This window comes from Odocoileus virginianus, chromosome 6 (genome assembly GCF_023699985.2).
Source record: "Odocoileus virginianus isolate 20LAN1187 ecotype Illinois chromosome 6, Ovbor_1.2, whole genome shotgun sequence".
Taxonomy (NCBI): domain Eukaryota; kingdom Metazoa; phylum Chordata; class Mammalia; order Artiodactyla; family Cervidae; genus Odocoileus; species Odocoileus virginianus.
The window spans coordinates 34,855,950-34,880,610 of NC_069679.1; the positions used below are offsets into that span (position 1 = coordinate 34,855,950).

At 38.7% G+C, this 24,661-nt stretch overlaps 1 protein-coding gene across 1 annotated transcript in view; it reads right to left on the bottom strand.

Moving 5' to 3' along the window:
- Positions 1–24,661, bottom strand: part of TRIP4 (thyroid hormone receptor interactor 4) — a 51,570-nt gene that overhangs the window by 12,194 nt on the left and 14,715 nt on the right. The window contains exons 7-11 of the mRNA XM_020882392.2: positions 23,376–23,591; positions 19,765–19,891; positions 15,372–15,559; positions 11,609–11,733; positions 10,489–10,580 (exon numbers count right to left, since the gene is read on the bottom strand). Coding sequence (XP_020738051.1) covers positions 10,489–10,580; positions 11,609–11,733; positions 15,372–15,559; positions 19,765–19,891; positions 23,376–23,591 — 748 coding nt within the window. The remainder of the gene's footprint in view (positions 1–10,488; positions 10,581–11,608; positions 11,734–15,371; positions 15,560–19,764; positions 19,892–23,375; positions 23,592–24,661) is intronic.

Below are 24,661 nucleotides of genomic sequence, written 5' to 3' on the forward strand. Positions count from 1 at the left end.
GATACTTGTGGAAGATGATCTGGCTGAAGCCACACAGTACTGGTATCCTGGTCCCTTCCTTGTTTGTTGTTTAGTCACTAAGTCGTGTCCAACTCTTTGCAACCTGAAGCCCGTCAGGTCCCTCTGTCCATGGGATTCTCCATGCAAGAATACTGGAGTGGGTTGCCATTAAAATTCCCAGTCTGACTTTCTGTGCCCTTGTGAATCCTATCTATACTGGAACCTCTACACACAAGAGAACCGAAGGACTTACGTTTTTTCTAAAATTAACCTCATAGCTTTTCTGCCCTGATTCTTCGAGACCAAAATGAAAATCACCCATTTGTAACAATTACTGTTGGTCTTAATTTTCATAGAGCAGGCTTTCACTCTAACGAGTAAGAACCAAAAGAAAATTGCTCTTAATCCCAAGTGGCTCAGTGGTAAAGAATCCACCTGCTAAGGTTCAATCCCTGGGTCAGGAAGATCCCCTGACCCAGGAGGAGGAAATGGCAACCCACTCCAGTATTCTTGCCTGGAAAATGCCATGGATGAAGGCATGAAATCCCATAGACAGAGGAGCCTGGCAGGCTACAGTCTGTGGGGTTGCAAAGAGTCAGACATGACTCAGTGTGCATGCAAAGATACTACACTGTAAGGCCCTTAACCATTCAAACCTACCCTAATATCTCAGAATGCTAGGGCTCCTCTTGTTTTAAGGGCTCTGCTGACTTCGTATTTTTATCTCCCAATGGCTGGTCTGACTCAGCTGAGAACAACTCCGTAAGCAGAATTCACAGAATCCTTTGACATGAGTTGACATATCAAGGTAAGATCATTATCAAGTGATACAGTGTTATTAACAGCAACAATACCCCTTTATCAAATAAGGGAGTTTTGTCTTTTAGAACAAAAGAGATTAAAATAGTTTAAGCAGTCCAAATGAAAAATCACAGAAAAAGTGATTTATGTATGGCTCTAAATTTTTGTACTACTGATTTTTGTATTATGTGCACAGATCACATACTACAGAACCTCTCTCCTTCACTGCTACAATACAGGTTTCCTTTGCTACAGAGCCTTTATTTTAAAAAGTCGTTTTCCAGGACTTCCTTGGTGGTTCAGTGGACAAGACTTCATGCTCCCAATGCAGTGGGCCTGAGTTTGATTCCTAATCAGGGAACTAAGATCTCACATAAAGCAGCTAAGCCCATGCACTCTAGAAAAGCCCGGGCACTGCAACAAAAACCCAGCACAGCCAAAATATATCATAAAAATTGAATAAGTAAAAAGTCATTTTCCTTAAAAGAAAATTCTTTTCTTCTGTACACTTCCCTGGTGGCTCAGAGGTTAAAGCATCTGTTTGCAGTGCGGGAGAACTGGGTTCGATCCCTGGGTTGGGAAGATCTCCTGGAGAAAGAAATGGTAACTCACTCCAGTACTCTTGCCTGGAAAATGCCATGGATGAAGGTGCCTGGTAGACTAGAGTCAATGGGATCACAAACAGTCATACACGACTGAGCAACTTCACTTCTCATGTATAACCCATGCAGACTAATGGTACTACCATTTACCCCTCACCATAGCCAGAAACCAAAATCTAACCTGGACTTCTTTTTCTCACCCTTCACAGCCAATCAAATCACCAAGTCCTATAGACTTTATTTTTTAAACATTCCAATCATCTGGTCCTTTCTTTCCAACTTGACAGCTAGAGCATTGCTGCCAGCCTCTATCTTGCCTCCACCTGGAAAATCAAGATAAATCATGATAAATTATCTAAATTATCTACTTGTTTTCAGCTTGCCCCATCTAGTCCATTCCTTCCTACTTCTGTCAAAACAATTCTTCTAAAGTGCCTTCAGAATACTAAATTCTCTCACATGGCATTTAAGGCTTCTCATTTACCAACCAATGCCTGCCCCTCAATTCATTGTTATCACTGTTAAGTGAACACCTACCATACACCAGGCCATATGCTAGGACACTGGAGATAACAAGGTTAGATACCGATGGTGATCTAAAGGAACTACATGTGAATATATAATTATAGGGAGAAAAAAAAAGGTTAAAGATGTAAATAGAAATATGAACACAGGAGCCCAGAGAAGGATGTAATTAATCCTGTCAGGAAGCACGCTGAGGTCAGGTAAGACTCTACAGGAGGCAATGAACAAAGCACTCTTTACTCTTTCAAAGAATGAATAGAACTCTTATGGTGGACATAAGCATGAAGATACAGGATGGTATGTGAGGAAGATATAAATTCTGCTCTCTTCAAGGATCGCCTTTTTTAGATTTCTTAACCCTCCCCACCTGTCTCCAGTCAAGGTAAGTTAGGAGTTAGATCTCCTCCTTTGGGCATATGATAATTATCATGGTTGGGTTTTCTTGTCACTTGCAGCAGATTTAAAAGATCAAGAGAAGATGGAGTATCTTGTTGAAAGTCTGGATTCTTAATGTGTACAGTGCCTGCACATGACACAATGGTCAATAAATGCTTGTTGAATGTGTGATTATGTAATATTTTGAGCAATAAAACTTAAATTAGAAGATAATTTGCCTCTTGGTTCATACAATATACTCGGTAACAAATTAAGAAGCCTTTCAACAGACTAAAGAAAGACAGCAAGACTGTAAAGTTACAGCAGATTCCTTCTAGATCAAACAGACTGCTTTCTCTCTAAGCCTGGGTGGTGGTGGTGATGGTGCTGCTTAGTTGCAAGTCATGTCTGACTCTTGAGACCCCATGGACTGTAGCCCACCAGTCAATTGGATTTCTCAGGCAAGAATACTGGAGTGGACTGCCATTTCTTTCTCTGGGGGAATCATCCCAACCCAAGAATCAAATTTGCACCTCTTGCATTGGCAGGTGGACTCTTTATCACTGAGCCGCCAGGGAAGTCTGAGTTTACTTACAGGTAAAATGAAGGTGTCACATTAAGTAACTGAATCTACCTGCATAAAACCTTGCATTTGTCCCCACCCCTTTTGTCTAATTCCACAGGCATTTCCTAGAAGATTTGTTTTAAGAATTTTTTTTCTTTTTTTGGATGTGGACCATTTTTAAAAGTCTTCATTGAATTTGTTACAATACCGTTTCTGTTTTATGTTTTTTGGCCAAGAGGCATGTGGGATCTTAGTTCCCTGACCAGGGATTGAACCTGTACCCCTTGCACTGGAATGCAAAGTCTTAACCACTGGACTTCCAGGAAAGTCTCTAGAACAGATTTTAAAAATACATCCAACCTGGATGACAACAGCCTTCTCACTAGACTTCCTACCTTCAGTCTCTTCACAACAATTCATCTTCCACATTGCTGCCATATTCATTTTCTGGCTCCAATGATTTTTAAAACACCCCTTCCCATCCCACGACTGACTAGAGAGAAAACTCTAACCTCTGCAGCCTATCCTCAAAGTTATCTACCATCTGACCACAGCATAGATTTCCACTCAACAAACTGGTTGCTATTATTCTCCACACAGGCTCATGACTTCTCACCTCTCATTACTCTCTCCTTAGAATATGCTTTTCTACCTGTAAGTAGGAAGACTTAAACAGAAACTCCAATTCTACCATTTACTGATTGACAGTACACAGGTTGTTTTAACCTTGAGTCTTAAGTTCTCTCCTCTCTAAAAGAGGGGTAATGATACCTTTTTTGATATCAAGTTGTTATGAGGATTAAAAAATAACATACTAGGTTGGGCACATAATAACTAATCAAAAAGTGATAGTTTTTATTATTACTATGCTTCAAGGCTAATTTAAAAGCCACAATCCTAAGAGGTTCAATATTGCTAATAATTAGAGAAATGCAAGTCAAAACTGTAATGAGCCATGACCTTACACCGGTCAGAATGGCCATCATTCTGACTACTGTAGACTACAGTCTACAAATAACAAACGCTGGACAAAGTGTGGAGAAAAGAGAATCCTGCTACATTGTTGGTAGGAATTAAGCTGGTGCAGCCACTGTTCAAAACACTAGAGAGGTTCCCCAGAAAACTAAAAACAGAATTATCAGATGATCCAGCAACCCCACTCCTGGGCATACATCCAGACAAAACAATAATTCAAAAAGATATATGCACCCTTATGTTCATAGCAGCACTGTTCACAATAGCCAAGACATGGAAGCAACCTGTGTCCATCAACAAATGAGTGAATAAAGAAGATGTACTATACATATACACACAAATTATATATATATAATTGTATATACATATACAATGGAATGCTACTTAGCCATAAAGAGTAAAATAATGCCAATTGCAGCAACATGGATGCAACAAGAGATTATTGTATTAAGTGAAGTAAGTCAGAAAGAGAAAGACAAATACCATAGGATATCACTTATATGTGGAACCTAAAGTGAGTCACTCTGGAGAAGGAAATGGCAACCCACTCCAGTGTTCCTGCCTGGAGAATCCCATGGACAGAGGAGCCTGGCGGGCTACAGACCATGGAGTCGCAACAGTCGGACAGGACTTAGTGCCTAAACCACCACCACCACACCAAAGTGAGTCACTCAGTCGTGCCTGACTCTCTGCAACCCCACGGACTGCAGCCCACAGGCTCCTCAGTCCATGGGATTCTCCAGGCAAGGATACAGGGGTGGTTTGCTATTTCCTTCTCGAGGGCATCTTCCTGACCCAGGGATCGAACCCCGGTCTCCTGCACTGCAGGCAGATTCTCTACCGACTGAGCTACCAGGGATTACTTGTGGAACCTAAAATATGCCACAAATGAACCTATCTACAAAGCAGACACACAGACATATTTGTGGTTGCCAAAGGGGAAGCAGGGTGGAGGGGGTATGGACTGGAAGTTTGGGGTTAGTAGACACAAACTATTACATATAGAATGGATAAACAACAAGGTCCTAATGTATAGCAAAGCAAACTATATTTAAGATCCTGGCATAAGCCATAATGAAAAAGAATATTAAAAAGAATATATGTGTTAACTGAGTCACTCTCCTATACAGCCAAAATTAATACATCACAAATCAACTATTCTTCAATAAAAATAAATATATAAATGGCCAGTAAATACCTGAAAAGATGATTGTATGCTTGTGTTTAACCGCTCAGTCGTGTCTGACTCTTTGCAACCGCACTGACTGCAGCCCACCAGGCTCCTCTGTGCACGGGGATTCACCAGGCAAGAACACTGGAGTGGGTTGCCATGTCCTTCTCCAGGGGGTCTTCCCAACCCAGGGATCAAACTCAGGTCTCCCGCACTGCACGTGGATTCTTTACCAACAATGTCACCAAATGGTCAGGAAGATTGAGTGAAAATAACAAAGTATGGTTTTCACCCACTTTATTAGCAGACATTAAATTGACTATTAGTAATCAGTTTTGGTAAGGTATTGGTATAGGAAAGACTCAGACCATTGGCAGAATTTTAAGTTAGATTTTTCTTTAAGAGTGGTAACTTAAAAGAAAAAAGAATGGTAACTTAGCAGTTTGTAACAACTTCTAGATGTATGTACCTCAGACTCTAAGTTCTACTTCTCAGAGTTTATCCTGAAGAAATACTGAGTCTCCATGGGGAAAATTAAAAAGCCACATTCCTAATAAAGTCCTCCTCCCAGCTGGAAGCAACCTCTCTCTCCTTTAAATTCCTCAGAGGCAGTCTTTACTTCCCTTAAGACAGTTCTCTTTGCTTTCTATTTTGTTGTTTGGTTGTTTACAAACCTGGTTGTAGATATATCTTACCTACCTGGTACTCTTTCAAACATTCTGAGAACAAAACCCACGGCTGATTCACCTTTTTGTTTCTCTTAGTGCCTAAAACAAAGGCACTCAAGCATTGATTAATATATAAATAATAAAGAAAATCTTAAGAATTATATGTTCATTTTCAGATGAAAAGATACACATTAAAGAATTCATATAAATGCACAGAAAAGTGTTCATATCCCCTTCTTCTCTTCAGGGTAAGTACAACAGGAAGCATAATGCTTCCTGGATTATTTTAAAATGTACATGGTTGTCCTCACCTCATCAAGTGGGCACTTGATACCCAGGTTGCAAACAACTCAAAAGACAGTCTGTTCTGACCTAGAAACTCACGGAAATGTTCTAGTCTTCATGAGAACTCTGAAAATACATTCCCTGTCTCCCTCAAGTGAGTTGAGATCTTAAAAAACTGCCTAGGGCTGACTGGGCTAGTCGTTGCAAACACAGTTCCCCTCTTTGTTGGGGCTCAGAGGCAGCCCTCAAGATGCCTTAGAAACCATACATTCTAGGCCTATGAACTGGCAGGTTTTCTTAGTAAAACAGAGAAAACACTTTCACATAATTTAAAAGGGAATTTGAGGATTCTGCATTTTTCAATGCCAACGCCTGGTCTGAATATTGACTACTATTTAATTTTTCACCTCTCAAGTTGTACAGACAATCCTTTGGTGATAGAAGCTGATGGTTTCCACACATGAAGTGATACATGCAATCTTCCTGAAGATCTGTATCATATGGATACTCTTACAGAAAATGGAACAAGTAAGACTCTCTTCCCCACTGGAAAACAGTACTTACTTTGCTGATGTCAATTTGTAGGAACCCAGCAGTAGAACTGGTCCAGCATTAATTCTTTAAATACAGGATCTTGGCTCTTACAAAAGCCTTAAGATCAAATGGACTGAAAAGCCAGTAAGCTAGCAGGAAAGGAATAGATTCAGTACAGAAGCAGAATAATCAATGACCTCAGAGATTTCAGACAAATCAGATTTTCTATTGAAGGCAGAGATATAAATAGCACAAACACAATACAGACACAGAGAAACAAAAGCCTCCAACTCAACTTTCTGTTTGAAAACTTGTTAGGTCTAGAGAACTGTTCAAACCACAGCTGCTAATGGTTATGGATTTGGCAATCAAAATGTCTTTGTTAAAAAAGAAAAAAAGAAACGTTTTAACTGCCTTACTATTGAGGTTACAAACCACAGCCTTGATGCATTGTTGCAGTCAACATCCTCCCTGCTGTTTTTGAGAGCTTACATCTGCTGCTGGCAGATAAAACCCTGGCAAGGCATGGGCTGCTTCCAGGGGAATACAGAAGAAGTCTTAACTAGACTGCACTCACCTACCTTTCTTTCCTGAGTTGAGGCTACAACCTTTTCTACATTGCTCCTAACTTGTTTAGGTTGATCCGTGGCCATTACTCAAGACGACCGAGAATCTAGCAGGATTTTTTCCTGGCACACATCAGCCATGCCAGCCATACTACTTTTAGAAGATAAAAGGAAGACGAATTCTTAGCTCAGGGGAAAGCATTTTTTTTTTTTTCCTTAGGGGAAAGCATTTTAAGCACATATTTTTAAAGCCACTTATAGTGTAGTGCACTTGATTTTAAATAATCACCAATAAAACCTTTTCTGTTATTTCTTTTAAGGAACTAAATAATCATACTATGTACAAAATAGCGTACTTTAACTTATCAAAGAAAGGCCAAGAATGAAAGCTCAGGAAGTAACTTACTGACTTCCTCTGGGCACAGAAAAATTTACGAACAAGATGGAGAAGTAAAATATGGTCCCAAGTCACACAGGACATTGTTTCGGTTGAAATAAAAATTACTAGGTCTACATAGGTTTCCAAAGAAAATGCAATTCAGCTTGGTGATGAGGAATGAGCGTGAAGATGCAGAAAGAAGACACAGGTCAAGAAACTGTTTCCTGGATTATTGTCCCTCAGTGAGCTGATCTATGAGGACAGAAAAAACCTCAAACATATTTAGACCAGCACTTACTAACTATATATACAAGATACTGGTATGTAAATACGTGGGGGTGGGAGTGGGTGGGGTTGTGGTCAAAAAGTTATGAGAACACTGTATACTATATTGATCAAATAAATCAGATAATGACTTCAGAGTCAAAATGGACACTAGCACATTAAGGGCTCTGAGAAATTCTGCAGCAAACAAACAAATTTATTAAATCCAAAAAAAACTTTCCAAATCTGCATAAATTTTCTATGCATCCACAGAAACCCCTTACTCCTCCCCCTTTTTTCCCCCAGAGAACACCTATGCCATGGAATGGTTTGGGAAATGCTAGAGTTATTATTCCTAAACTCTCAACTCATCCTTGAAAAAATGAGAATAACATTAGTAAAACAGACTAGGCAATCACAATTCTTACATCACAGAACACTAACTCAAACAGAGACAGGTAGATGACCAAAGGTGCTTGGGACATTTTCCAAAAGACAGTCAAATACCAAAGCTACAACCTTTGAAAGTGGTAAGAGCCTTATCCAATAAATAATCCCCTAAAAGAGCTATTATCAATTCTGGATACATTCATGTGCTACTCTCAAAAACAAGGGGGGGAAAAAAAAACAATGGGGAAAAGCCACAGCAAAGCTGATCATAGGGAAAACAGATATGGGGCTCCTGTTTGATGGAAGTTTCGTGGCTTTTAGCATTTGGGGATATTCTAATGTCATACACATCAGGAAAATTCATGAAGAGTTGCCAGGACCTTCAGCTGGGAACACATGGATCACACACTTCTTGGTGCTGCCCTGATCATCCTCAGGATAAAAGAAAATAAGCTAAAGGAGGGGTACTATGCTGACTGAAATAGAGAAATTCTTGAGAAACCAAAAAGATTTATTCTGTTAACTGAGTTTCTAATTTCCATAAACCTTGTGGTACTCGACACACTAGGATTATAGCCTCCTACCCTTCTCAACACAAATTTGTCGCAGAAAGAAGATTGGTTAACTGCCTAGAAATTGAATTCATTTGACCTTGAATCAACTGGTGGTCTGCCTGATCAACAAATGAGATAATAAAGGAAGGCCCCTGGCCAAAACCCACCACACACAGGGCCAGATGCTCCTGTGTTCTCTCTCAGAATGCAGCAATCCTATGAAGAAAATATGATATATCAAGTGATATTAAGCTCTTCATAGATACCTAAAACTCTAAAGTCTACATCAACATAAGGGATTTTTACAATTATTATTTTTAGAATGAAAAAAAGGAAAAAGGGAGACGAGGAGAAGAAAGAAGACACTGAAAATAATGGGCAAAACATACATACATAGATAAAACAGGCACAAGGGTGTGGAAGACAAACGGCCTTCATGTATCTGCAGTTTTGTCTAGGTCTAGATCAGGTACTAAGGGCAAAACAAAAGGGCCAGAGTCAAAATTCATAGCAAATGAAAGCACTGTACTCACAAAGTAATCAGAGAAGGGCTGAGGAGGCAATCCACAAGAAACTGAAAGACAGAAAACTAGAGGGATAATAACTATTGGCTAAAGCCTGTGAGGAACGAATAGAAAAAATGAGATGGATGGGAACAGTTTTTTACTTTTTTAACTTATTTGGCCATCCTGGGTCTTAGCTGTGGCACGTGGGGTATAGTTCCCTGACTAGGGATCAAAGCCATGCTTTCCACATTGGGAATTTGGAGTCTCAGCCACTGGACCACCAGGAAAGTCCTTGGTTTTTCTCCTTTTTTTAAAGCACTTAATTAATAAAGAAAGGCAATTAAGAGTTTCTGAAAAACAAAGAATTAACTGAGAAAATTAACATGAAGAATATATTCTTAAGCACAGTGGTGGAACCCCTACTGCATAACGGAACTGTTTCAAAAAAACAGGAAAACCATACTGTAAGACTCTTCAGGCTTTAAGGATGGGACTTTTCCTATTTTGGATTCCTGCTAGTCTGAGTCTTAACATAAGGCTCTAAATTTCAAAAGTTTTCCAACTAAGCTAAAGTCCTTCAGCTCCCTCTGCTGTTCAGAACTGTACTCTCTGCTTTCTGTTCTGTCGTGTCCGACTCGGCAACCCCAGGCTCTTGTCAGAGGATTTCTCAGGCAAATTACTGGAATGGGTTGCCATTTCCTTCTCCAGGGAATCCTGCCAATCCAGGGACCAAACATGCACTTCCTGCATTGGCAGGCAGATTCTTTACCACTGAGCCACCTGGAAATCTTTAGCAATCAAAATAAATAAAAATACAAACAAGATGCACATACAAACACAAACACATACCCAAAGATGGCATGGTCCAGGCAATCAAGAGTTCAAACATACAAGTCTTTCATGAATTCTCTAGTCTGGACCAAATGTTTCAGAGTATATAACAAAATCTACCATTTCCACCATCTAACTGAAATAATTCAAGGAATAATGAACAGTTTCTTCCCCAAGAACAGGAAAACTTTATTAAGGAAAAGGACTCTACACTTGTTAGTTAGATGTGGCAGTAGTTTTTTAGGCAGAAATGTACATGTACCAGTCTTCCACATACTAGGAAGCAAAGCATCAACATTATGTTATTGTTTGTTTGTTTGTTTGCTTCTGCTGTGGTTTGTTCTCTCTCCGTATTTCCTCCTTAGGAGATTCTACTCACATGTCTAAATTCAGTTTCTAGCTCCTTACCATATACAGGATACTCTGAGTTGAAGAATCTACAGGACATCTATCCTGGCAAATCAAGCATCTGTCCAAAAGAAATATTCTTTACTCACCTGATCCTTAAACTGCTTCTGGGACAAGCAGTCAATTAGGTCCACACAGCCCAGAAGACAGCCTGAGGGATAGTCATTGGGAAATTCCACATCTAAATTAAGAGTAACAGAAGGATTATATAAATTTCCTTCTTTGTGACCCTGGAACTCATAAATCTCTTTTCAATTCTGAACAAATCATTTTCTCATCTGTTTGTAGACATAAGGAAAACTGTGAAGCTTGTTGCCTAGCACAATTGTTTGAATTTTAAGAAAAAAGTTGGTTAACTGGCTTAGTCCACTATCCACATCCTAAGCTATAGGAAAATAAGCCTCGAACCACTGAAGTTCAGGGACCCGACAAATTCACTCCAAACACATCAATTCCACTATACTCAACTGGATCAGACTAGAATTTCATAGTGCTGGGTTCTGGAAATCTGAGGTTTCAAGAGAGAAAGTGGTAAAAAACATAAGAATGTCAGAATAAAAATTTTAAAGAACCCAGTCATACCAGTCAAAACAAAAAGTTCTTTTTAAGGAAACATGCATTTCTGATTCTTTACTAAAGCTTGATTTCTTAACTTTTAAAGGTGGTTCTTTATTCTCTCATTTTACTTTCAAAACTACTACATGCATTGAATCAGGGGAAGGAAACCAAGACACCCAATGGTCAGAAGTGTTTTTTAGTATATAAATTGAGAGTGCTTGCAGTGATTCTCAAAACTCACTGCTGAAGTCAACTAACTTTGATCTGTCCAAATCCGATTGCAGATGTCTATTTGAGTCACTCCCAATAAAAAGAGGTCTTATTTGTGGCTGTTCTTCCCAATTTAAAGATCCCAGAATTTATAGTAGTTATTTTACTCTCATAGTAACAAAAAATGTAGAAAATTAAGACTAGCTGGTTGATTCCTGGCACTGGAAACTGAGATTTTTCTTTGTCTTGTTTGGGGACTTAATGCTTTGAATAGCAGTTCATGATTTGCCACACACACACACACACAAAGTTTAAAGTCCCTTTCAGCCAAAAAAAAAAAAACCTCAAAAACCCACAGGAAGAAGGAAGTGAAAGAGGATGAACGTCAATGACTTCTCTTCACAAAGTAAGACTGAAATTAGAAGAGTATGTGGCTGTTACCTTTCCCACGGAGGAAGAGATAAGTAGTCTGAAGTTCTGAGACTTCTTGTGGAGAGGGTCTTTTTGCTGTGGCTGCTATCCAAAGTCTTCCTCTGTGAGGGGTGTACCAACTTCTGCCCTCCACCCTTAAACAAATATAAATTTAGTGGGAAGAATCTAAATTCTAGTGTCTACTAAAAAAACGTAGTGATGCTTTGGTTCCTAGTATGTGGAGGACTGGTACATGGACATTTCTGCCTAAAAAAACTATTGCCATGATCTAGCTAATAGCTGTAGAGTCCTCCTCCCATAGAGGATCTCACATGTTCGAGCTAAGTCACTCAGGCATGTCCGACTCTGCAACCCTGTGGGCTGCAGCCCACCAGAGTCCTCTGTCCATGGGATTCTCCAGACAAGAATACTAGAGTGGGTTGCTATTTCATTCTCCAGGAGGATCTCATTAACATATAGCAAATTATCCAGGTGAGCCAAGAGATCTACAGATGATATCTCACCAAGAGGGGTATTTCTGATAGGAAAAAAAAATTTCTCCTATGATACCTTTCACTTGAATATGAACCCTGTTCCCTAATTTTCCCTTTCATTAGAACAAACACAATTCATCTCTCTCAGTTCCTATTTTTTACCTATCTCTGTAACTCAGAAATGAATCTTTCAGCAGCCTTTGGACCTCCATGATCCAAACCTTCTGAAAGCATTGGAGTTGTACCACAAAATTTAAAATCCTTGCCTTTGAGTCATAAAAGATTTGTTCATTGTTCTCCAACCTGACAGAAAAATCCTCACCCACACATAACTCCTCAAGAATAGTACTTTCATAGCTACTATTTGAGTTTAACTAGATAAAAATGCTATCATCTTTAAATTCCAACCACATTCATTTATATTTTCTAAGTATTTTATAAAGGGTTATATGCTTTGTAGATAATTAAACAACCTGTTAACTAATTTGAAAGAATCTTTAAGTGGAATAACAAAATGCAATCAAGAGAATGTTATAGCTACCTACTTTCTAAAGATTACAAAAAGATGTGTCTCCTTTAGTTTCTACAAGACAAAATAAAGTAGCCTGATAATATAACCCTATTATATTTGCCTTATAATGGGAAACAGAAATTCTCTTATCCTTAGTTTTCTAACACAGATGAATTGGAAGAGTACCAGGCACATGGTGGATACCCAATAAATGGAGAATGTATCAATATATTTCTTCCCTCTACTCCAAATGATCCCAAGGGATACTGGGAAAACAGTCTCACAAATGTGGCAGAACCACCCACTTTGTTTCTGTGGGATTAGTGACTGTGGGTTGGATGCTGTTCATCCTGTTCTTTTCAGTGAGAAAATGTGGATAACACAGATCCAAAATAGGATGAGAGCAACATAAACATTCTGATTCCCTCAGCAAAAGCAAGCTGTTTCGTATTCTACTTTGGGAAAGGAAGACACCTCAACTGCAGAGAATGGAATGAGAAGAACAGACATCTGAGGGCCCAGGTGCCCTGGAGCAGCAGCAGATTCACATGCACTTGTAATGCCACTAGTACATACATTATGGAACATTTAGGAGGCAAAGCAGGAAAGCTGGACTTTCAAGAAGGGAGAAAAATAGTAATGCACCTTCACGAGGAGGTAAATCGCAGCTAACCATGGAAAACACTAAAGTTGAAATGAATGCTCCTAGATTCTGATAATAATTTTTTTTCAAGAAAGCAGAGAAATGACTGAAGCTTACATAGTAAGAGTGGAAACAGCACTCTGAAAACCAGAACTCTAGTTCCATATCTGCCACTAACTAGGCTTTGCAATTCAGAGCAAGCTATTGGGTTGGTCAAAATGTTTGTGGTTTTTTTGTGTGTTTTTTTTTAATTTTTGGCTGCACTGGATCTTTGCTGCAGTGCACAGGCTCTGCATGGCAGCATGTGGGCTTATCTCTAGTTGCAGTGTGCAGGCTTCTATTGTTATGCAGCACAGGCTCTAGAGTGCCCAGGCTTCTTCAGTCGTGGCTCGTGGCTTCTCTAGTTGCAGTGCACAGGCTTAGCTGCCTCACGGCATGTGGGATCTTGACCAGCGATAGAACCCAAGTCCCTTGCATTGCTAGGTGGACTCTTAACCACTAGACCACCAGGGAAGTCCTCATTCGGGTTTTTCATAACATGTTACGGAAAAATCCAAACACATTTTTTGGTCAATCCAACACTTTACCTTTGCCTGCTTAAGTGTTTAAGACTGTAATAATACTGGACTGAGCTACTCCAACACAGCTACTGTTTTGAAAAGTATAAAATTGTATTTAAATATAAGGCATTATTATTGTGATGAGATAGGACACTGCCAGCGATATAAAATTCTAACAGACAAAATAAGAAGGAAAAAATAGGTATTTGTGTCCTCACACTCACTGCAGTATTATTTACAACAGCCAAGACATGGAGACAACGCAAATGTCTGCCAATGGATGGATGAAGATTATTCAGCCATAAAAGAAAACTAAGTCTTGCACTTGCAATAATATGGACCAACCCTGAAAGATTATGCTAAGTCAGACAGAGAAAGATAAATATTTTACAATCTTACTTTACATGTAGACTCTGAGAAAAGCAAACTCATAAATACAGTGATAGACTGAGTGAAGGCAGTCACAAGATACAAACTTTTAATTATAAGATAAATCCTGGGGATGTAATGTACAGCATAGTGACTGAAGTTAATAATACTGTATTGCATATTTGAAAGTTGCTGAGAGAGTATGTCTTAAAAGTTCTCATCACAAGAAACAAAAAATGTGTAACTATGCAAGGTGATGGATTTAACACAAACATATCATGGTGATCATTTTGCAAAATATACATATATATGTAATCATTATGTTGTACACCCTGACGATGTTTTATGTCCATTTTATCTCAATAAAACTAGGAAAACAAGGGAGAATGAACATATAATAGTTAGTTAATGAAGAAAACCATAAACATATATCTACATATTATGACCTCATTATGTAACAATTTGCAAAGGATAAAGAATACAAACAAATACTCCAAAATTATAACAATAGCTGTTTCTAGGCAGTGGAATTATAGATGTTCTTTCTTCTTCTAGCTCCTTTTCTCTATTTATCAATTTTCTGTTTACATTTACAAAAGCAAAGGGAACAGTTGAACTCAGAGGAAATATATGAAACCATGGAGGAGTAAGCTATCACCATTACTCACATGTACGACTTTACAATACCTCTACTTATCCTCACTACTACTCCCCACTTTTTGTAGAAAAGGAATTTGTGGTAGAACAGCTTCTCAATATGGTTATTCATATTAAAAGATAGATGTATAGATAGAAAAACAAAGTCATAATTAAGCTAGTGACTTTTAAAAATTAATAAACAGGCATAAGAAAAAAAAAATAAACAGGCCTAAGAACTCTGAATTTCTAATAGGATCAAACCATTAAGGTTGCTGAGTGCTATATTACAAACGCAAAGGCAAGAGAAGTTTTCTCAATAAACTTCCTTCCAAAGAAGAAAAAACTTACATTCTATTCTTTGTTATGACTAAGATCTGTAGTCTTTCTAAACTCGGTTTCTTTTAAGCTATTCAGTTTTAAAAAAAAGTCCATAACATGCATGAATACACTGCTTAAAGTTCTATGTGTTGATGAGTATTATAGATCATTGCTAGGCTGGGAAAAAGAATCCCAATCCATAAAGTTAAATCAAATTTACGTAAAATCTTTCACTGTCAAAATTCACTTCTGTCCTTACCTTTTAATCCCTCGGACAAGCAGAGAAGCCCAAGGCTGATGCATAGAGAGGCACCAGCCGCCATCAAAGCCTTCCTGAAATTCTTGGTCCTGGATTCGAAACTGATGCCGACATGAGCTGAACTCTAGTCCTGATCCTGCTGGATGCAAAGCCTTCTTCTGTGAGGCTGCACCGGTCTGGTCTATCCACTATGCAAGAAAGAAATCAAACACACAATTTGTCTGACAAGGGAAAAATCTGGAGTAGGCATACAAAATGAGATGAATTCTAATAATAATGAAATCATGCTGGGAACGTTCTCTTAGAAAAATGTATCCCCACCTCTGTCTGAAACAAAGTAAAAAAAAAAAATGGAGAAGGTATAAATTCAGTAGAAGTCCCAAGTATGATAACATGGTCCCATCTTGAAGGATAGTTAGATAATGCTGAATTCTCCAAATATAGCTTCCTAATTTCAGCAAGAGGACAACTATCAGACCAAATAACTGGCTTGAAATTATTAACACTTTAAACTTATTAATGATCCATACTGGATTCTGGAAAATTTCCAAATACAGTTCTATCAGCCAAAGGAAGGTTCAACATTTTGGTTCACATGTTCTTCACGTGCTTAAGGAACTGGGTCACATACTGTTGCCATGATAAAGCCAAACAGATGCTTTCAGGGGGCAGAGGTTCTGACTATTGGATGTATGAAGTTATTAATATTCTCTTATTCTGCAATGAACAACTTGTCCCCTGAAAGAGAGGATGGAACACAATGAAACAAGGCTCCCATCATGTGAAAAGAATACCAAATTGCAGGGTATGGATAATTATAGGAGGCTGGAGAGTCCTGGCAGTAGTTCAGTCAGAGAATGACAAAGGTTAACATTTCTTCCTGAGCAAGAAGACTGAGTGCTCTGAAATTTATTTACAAAAAAAGGGGCTCTGTCAGGATGATGAGGTTCTCAGTTAGTTAATTTATTAATCTTTTATTTAATAATTTATAGGGAAAACAAAAATGTTAGGAGGGTAGAGGCTCTAATCAATCATTTAACCCCTAAGATTTCAGTTTTCTCAACTGTAAAATGATGGAGTTGGACTAATTGAATCTCTAAGAATCTTTCTGCAATAAAATGACTGTAATTAATTGTGTCATAACTAAAAGAAAAATAAACCATAAACATTTGAGTACTTAATGCAGTATATGTGAAAAGCATATAAAGTAGGAAGACATACAAAAAAAGAAAAGATTCTTGCTTTCAAGGAACTTACAATCCTAGTAGAAGACAGACACTTAAATAACTGTCCACAACATAAGGCAGATATGAGTAATTACTACACAGCGATTTAAGTCCGTAAGTGGGAACACAGAAGCACAACTTATCCATTACATGGGAATAAGTGATTTCATAAAAATGTTGGTATTTGAACAATCCTGAGGTCCAAATTCTCTGGTTCTATCTCTACTACAGTTCTAATTCATATTACCTGTTTTTCTACCCCACAGCTACTGTTCTAAATTAATCTTATTGTCTTTTAATAATACTATTTTAACCCATGAGATAACCCATCTCATCTCCATTTTTAACTTCTAAGTAACTCTCTACTGCCCGAGTAACACTAACCCGGGCCCTGATCATCTTCACACTATGCTAGCTCAATCGTTGTCCGAGCAATTTCCATGCTTCTGTCTTCCTTTTCCCTCCAATCCACTCTCTACACAGGCATGCAAGTCATGCCAGTCTTCTGCTAAAATTCTTCCAAGACTCTTCCCTGTCTGTGTGTGTGTGCTTAGTCAGTTGTGTTCAACTCTTTGCAACCCCATGGATTGTAGCCGGCCAGGCTCCTTGGTCCATGGGGATTCTCCAGGCAAGAATACTGGAGTGGGTTGCCTTGCCCTCCTCCAGGGGATCTTCCCAATTGAACCCAGGTTTCCCGCATTGCAGGAGGATTCTTTATCATCTGAGCCACCAGGGAAGCCCACTGTCTTCCCTGTCTACTTTAGAATAAAACCAAACTCTTGAGACATAGGGGCTTTCATGATATGATGTTACCTACTATACTGGAATGAGTAGCATCCCTCTCAAATTTATGTCCTCCCAGAACTTGTGAAATTGACCCTATTTGCAAACAGATGTAATCAAGCTAAGACAGAGTCATACTGGATTAGGGTAAACCCCAAATCCAGTGACTGATACCCTTACAAAAGGAAAGGTACAGACAGAGACATACGGGGAAGAAGTCCACATAAAGGCAGAGGCAGAGAGTAGAGTGATGCAGCTATAAACTAAGGGATGCCCAGGGCCACCAGAACCTCAAAGAAGCAACGAAGCATTCTCCCATAGAACCTTTGGAGGAAGTGGGGCCCTGCCAACACTTTGATTTCAGTGTTGAGAATTGTGAGAGAATAAACTTCTTGTCTTAAGCCAACCAGTTGTGGTCTTTTGTTACAGCTGCCTGGGAAACTAATACACTTAATAGTACAGTTTAATCTCTAAGAATACTTACTGAGTTATGGTTCTCCCAACCTACAGTGCTCTCAAGCTGCTGAGAGCCTTTGTACATGTTATACCAACTACCTAAAAGTCCCTCCCCAAATCTGTCTGCTTATTCATCCCTTAAGTCTCCTCAAACACCATTTCTTTTGTGACTCCTGTGAGTTTACGATCTCTCTCCGAATGACATGTGTCTATTATAGCAATTATCTTAAGGAACTGAAATTCTTTGTATTCAAACACATCTTCCCATAAAACCTGAAGTCCTTAAAAACCTCAAGGGTTTTTACCTTTTAATTTCCCAGCACTTAGCAAAGAGGGCTTCCCATGTGGCACAGGGGTAAAGAATCCACCTGCCAATTCAGGAGTAGCAAGAGACTCGGGTTCAATCCCCAGGTTGAGAAGATCCCTTGGAGTAGGAAATGGCAAACTGCTCCAGTATTTTTTGCCTGGAAAATCCCAAGGACAGAGGAGCCTGGCATGCTGCAGTCCATGGGGTTGCAAAAAGTCAGACAACTGAACACGCATGCGTTCAGCAAAGAACCTGGCTTATGTACAGTGCTGCATGAGGATCTCCAGTTAAACTGTCTAAACACTGCTCTGATTGCATCTCTCTGCTTAAGAACATTCTATGATTCACATTTATGAAATAAAAATGTGAAAACTCTCTAGCTGAACATTTAACTCTTTAGTGATCTGACTCTACCTACTTAACCCCACTTGTTTTCTATGAAAATTCCTTTTATGAGTACAACATTTGTAGCCTAAATTCACTATTCCCTATATAGTTGATGCTTGAATGATACAGGTTTGAACTATGTGGGTCCACTTATACGTGGGGTTTTTTTTCAATAATAAATACTATAGAACTACATGACCCGTAGTTGGTTGTAGATGTGGAACCTACTGTGGATGTGGAACTACTTTACGGAGGGCCAACTATAACTTAAACATGAGTTTCTGACTGCGCAGAGGGCCACCACTCCCAATCCTCCCCTACACTGTTCAACTGTGTGTGTGTGTGTTTTCCATGCCTTGTTCCTGTGGTTAATTCTGACTGGACTGTTTTTTCCCCACCATCCCCAAACACCATTTACTTGGACACTTACTTTTAATGAATGCCAGCTTCCCTATAAAAGCCTCTTTTATTCCTCTCAACTGCCTTTCCCTCCTCTGGGTTTCCACTGTACTTATTTATATCTTTATCAACATTAGAACTGCCTATGTCATCTTTTCCACTACTAGTCCATGAGTTCTCTGAGGACAGAAGCAGTGTCTGGCTGATCCCTTACTTCTGGGATTATACACATTAGGTGCTCAATGTACTTAATGTCAAAATGTATGACAACAATGGATAAGTGAATTAATGTATTAATTTACAACACAACACTAGGGGACTACCCACATTCTATAAAAGACAAACAAAAAGCATTAACGAAAGGACCATGGGAGTATTTTAAATCTCTATTCATGTGTGTGATAAGTTGCTTTAGTTGTGTCCGACTCTTTGCAACCCCATGGTCTATAGCCTGTCAGGTTTCTCTGTCCAAGGGATTTTCCAGGCAAGAATACTGGAGTGGATTGCCATGCCCTCTTCCAGGGAATCTTTCCAACCCACGTGTCTCTTATGGTATTCTGCACTGAGATCATAGGCAGGTTCTTTACAACTAGTGCCACCTGAGAAGCCCTTAAACCTCTAGCATACTTAAAACCTTCTCTTGGGTAACTCAAATGGTAACTTGTCACAGGTGCTGCAAAAAAAAAAATTGGACAAACTGGGTCAGAGAATAAGGTGGGTAGGAGTATTGAAAGAGCAGACTGGTGTCTACAGCCTATGAAATAGGCACACTTGAAAGAAGAAATATCTGGGCCCAAACTTTTCTCACCATTAGTTAGCGCAAAGTTCCACTAACCTGGGGAGGGGGCTGGTACAGGTTGGGATTCACCAGAAGTCCCAAAGGCTCTTCAGAAGATCTATCCAACTTGGTCAGTGGTTGGTTCAAGGTTCCATTGGCAATGGCATGTATTGCCTCATCTAGTCTGTGATAACAAACCAAAGGATGCAATAATTGGCAATGTCCTATGCTCAAAATATGCTTAGTTGGCACACACATAAGACTCTTCACTAGTAACAGAATATGAAATTCAAAGAGGGATCCATGGATGACCTTCCCTGCTCCCCCTACTAACTTCCCCTTCTCTTCTCTTCACTCTAAGAACCCTAAGGAAGATTAGTTAGTTGAAGTTTCAGAACACACAAAAAATAGGTAGCACACATTATAAAATCACTCATCTTTTTAACAACATTATTAAAAATGCCAAGATTAGAAAACTTGCCTGGAAGCAGTCTGACCCACAGAAGAGTATTCTAGGGCAGACTATTTCTCAACATCTTCAATTATTCTTCTGCCTGCTCAACAGTCCCTTCCCATTCCTCCATGCTGGTCTCAATTCTATCCTTGCTTCATGGCCCAGAATTTCTAAGGAGTCCCTTCACCCACCCAGCACAAAAGTACTTATTCCTTTCTCTGAAGTCCTACAGCACTTTCTATTTAAACAGTCACCAAATATACCCCAGGTAATCCTGTGTCTGTGGTGTTTGCTATGAATATTCGGCTCTCAACCTATAAAAGAATGTGATGATTTCAGTTGAAGGTTATGGAACTAGTCCTCCTGGTTAGTGAGTGATCACAGGTCCTGCAGGAACCATCTCTCACTCTGCTCTACAGCTTTTCATTACTTGCCGCTATACTACCATGTCCCTGCTTGACAAATGTTTGTGGACGATGGTAATTCTAAGGGACAAGATAATGAAAAGGTTCTACTGGCAGGGAAGGCTGAACCTGACCTTGTATATAATTAAAGAGGTATTTGTTTGGCACTTCTTACACACAAGGCACCTTAAAAGGGGAGGAGATCAGGGTTTTCCTGCCTTCAGGAAGCTTTGAATCTAAGTGGCAGGTTTAAGACAGCTAAAATAATGATAAACAAAACATGAGAGGATGTAATTATTACTATGAGACAGATACAATCCATTTGGTAGTTACTATTTATCATCTCATGTGTTGTACCAAGGAAGTTCAAAGGGGAGGCAGATATTTGAAAGGCAAAGTTGGGAGGAAGGATTTCCAAAGCAAGCGAAAAGCAGAAACAAAGACATGAAGCTAAGACAAAACAAAACAAAAAGTGCAAGAATTTGAGATAAGAAGTGAGTGTAAAATAGGACAGGGATAATGAAATCTAAGAGGGAAACAGGTTTAAGACACAGTACACTGGTTAAGGACATCTAGAACTCCAGAATCTATTGAAGAAAAAAATACAAATAGCTACTCAATACATTTTAGAATGCTCACACCTACTACCATACAACCAAACGGGGGGAAAGTGAATAAAAATTATGAAAAACTACCATTTTTTATGCATCAGAATGGCAATTTTTTTGTTGTTGTTAAGAAACAGACAGGGAGGGGGGTTCAGGATGGGGAATACATGTAAATCCATGCCTGATTCATGTCAATGTATGGAAAAAACCACTACAATACTGTAAAATAATTAGCCACCAATTAATAAAAATAAATGAAAAAAAAAAGAAACAAAGAAACTAGCATCTTGGTATCTAGTGTCAAAAAGTCAAAAGCTATGCACAATTTGAATTTTGTGATAGTGTCCAATTTTACTTCTAAAAGGCTGTACTGCTTTTTATTGAACATAAAAATGATTTTTGTTATAAAAACAATCCATGTGTATTATGGAAAACAAGAAAATACAAATTAATATAAAATGAAAAATTCCTATACCCATCACCCAGAAACAATTTTTTCTTTATATCTGTGTATCACACATGCAATAGTTGAAAACAAATTTACTGAAGTTAGTGGTAGCATTTGCCTTAAGGAGAGAATAACCTGTGTTATTCATCTCAGGAAAAATCTGTGATGGATCTAACACAAATCAAAGAGAAAGGTCAAGGACTGGGTCGAGTAGAAAGCATTACTGTGTTTGCCAGTATCCAGTTTTCTGTGTGTGCGTGCGTGCGCGTGTGTGTAAGAGAAAGAGAGGAGAGACAGAGATATGTATGCCACTTCCAAAACGTGTGGAATGAGATATCTACACGTCTTCTTTTCAGTGCTATGCTAGAGTTAACATTCATCTTTTCTCAACACTATATTCAGTGACTTCATATTGATAACCTGAAACTGACCATGATGCAAGTTTTATTTAATAAACTTTACGTTTTAGAGCAGCTTTAGGATCAAAGCAAAGCTGAATGGAAGATTCAGATTTCCCATTTACCTTCTGACTCCCCCCATTTCCCCCCCCCACACACACAGCCTTTCCCATTATCAACTATCCCTCACAGGAGTAATACATTTGTCACAACTGATCAACCTACACTGACACATCATTATCACCAAAACCCACAGTTTCCATTAGGGTTCATTCTTGGTGATGAGACTTGAACATTTTACTATTCCCCGCCACAGTAAGAGAACATATTCACATTATTAGTCACAGATTATGCAGTATTATAAATTTTAAATTTCAGACAACTTAATGATACATGTTTCAAAGCTTTCATTTACCTAATAAGAAGCTGAGCATCTTTTCAAATGTTTATTGGTTATTTTCATTTCCTCACCTGTAAATTATCTGTTCTTAGCTTTTGTCCATTTTTCCACCAGATGTGTCTTTATATAGTATGGGTATTGCTTTTTTGAACTGTTAAAACCGTTTAAAATGCTTTCTCTCCAGTCTTGTACTTATTTACATCATTTAAAATATCTTAGGTCTTTTTGACTTTTGTATCTTACTTAGAAAGAGCTTTATTATACCAAGACATTAACTATATTATAAATTTCTACTATTTTATTTCCTTCTGATCCTTTTAATTTCTTTTGTATTCAACTTTTTTTTGGTGTGGGGGGAGCAACACTATAGGGCTTATGTGATCTTAGTTCCCTGACCAGGAATCAAACCGGGACTCCCACCAGTGAAAGCTTAGAGTCCTAACCACTAGACCACTAGGGAATTCTCTTGCATTTAACTCTTTAGTCAAACTTATTATAACAGCATACTTTGAAGTAGAGATTTTTTGTTTTTGAGGTAGAGATCTAATGTGTATTGTTTTCAAAGCTGATGGCCCTTCATTTAATCCTTTTCTTACTGTTCAGAAAAGTTTTATGTAACTATAAACATACACCCATACACACACAATGCAGACATACAGGTGTCTTTTCTGGATTCTATTACATTTCATTTATCTATTCTTGTGCCCAAACTGTACCTCATTGCTTTAAAAACAACTTTTTCTAAAACCACAGTAGTTATCTAATAGGACAAGTTAGCCTCACTGCTCATTTTCAAAATTTTCTTACTCATCCATGTTTCTACTCCAAATGAATATATTACTCTAAAAACTAACAAAAATAACAAACTCATTAAAGGGTGGGGCTGGGGGGAGAGCAAATCCTTTACAGTTAAAACTCCCCAATTCTCTCAGACCTTTCTGGTTTTGCCCACTTACTTGCTGTGATACTCAGCTAGAGGATCTTCATCTTCCACAATTTTCCTGCCTGCAAAATCAATGGTGATCTTCTTAGAGAGCCGAGAGGCATGTCGAAATTCTCTCAGCTCCTCCTCTCGCTTCTGTATGGCCTCCCGCTCAATTTTGGACAACCACTGGTTAGAATCACTAGCAAAGTAATCTGACTCATCATCAATGACTTGGGTCCTTCGAATGCTAAGGAAAGAAAAAGAATACATGGCAATTAGGTCACCTGTTAACAAACAGGGATTTGACTATTGGGAAGTCAAATTTGACTATTGCTACAAGTAGCTTACTCTGAAGTGCTGTCCTGAAGGTTATTATTTCAAATGTAGAAGCTCCAGAATGTTCCCAAACCAGGTCAAGCTCTGATTCTAGCTTCTGTATATACCTTATTCCCACTGCAGGCTCAGCTCTTAGAACAAATCTCACCCTCAGGCAGAAAAAGACATAGCACCATATCCACTGTCCTCCTATTTTCCTACTAGTCCAGCCCTCACTTTCTTATAACTGGGCTTATGGGTCATTTTGCTGCCTCTGAGTTCATGTCTTGGCAGCTTACTTAATAACCTAGTCTTTCTACAATCTGGACCTAGACTACTCCTGCTAGACCCAGTTGCTGCCACTTTGCTTAGAAACTGGACTTCTATCCTGGACTCTCAGTCCTGGAGCATATTTTTAGGATATCTTATTACTGCATTACTGCTACACATCAGTTTCCACCACCTCCTCCACCCCCTCCCTAACCTCATCCCCAGTCCCTCACTTAATATACAAGGGCCCAGTTCCAAGATAAGACAATCAGGCTTATTTCTAAGATCATACCAACAAAAAAATTAAGAACTAGAGGGAATCCTGATGACCCAACTCTCTCCTTCTATAGATAATAAACCTGGGCCTCAAAGAAGTTAAGTGACTACTCCAGAATCATAAAATTAGTCTAAAAGGAATAATTACTAATTAGTGACATACACAGGCATAGGGAAATACTGAAAATCAGATTCTGATTTCAATTTTCCAGGACCTGGCTGGAATTATAAAAGTTTTAAAATAGACTGAAGAGTGGTCCCGTACACAAACTTACATAATGAAATTGGTGCCCCTGGAAACACACTGGCATAAGTGAAATACCAATAGGGAGAGACTCTTTTCCAGTTTTTGTTTATCAAAAAATGTACTCTATTTCTGATGAAAATTTCACTGAGTAAGGGTAAAAGTGATATTTAAAAACCTGTGATGGGCTTACCTAGGGAATAGCTTTCAAA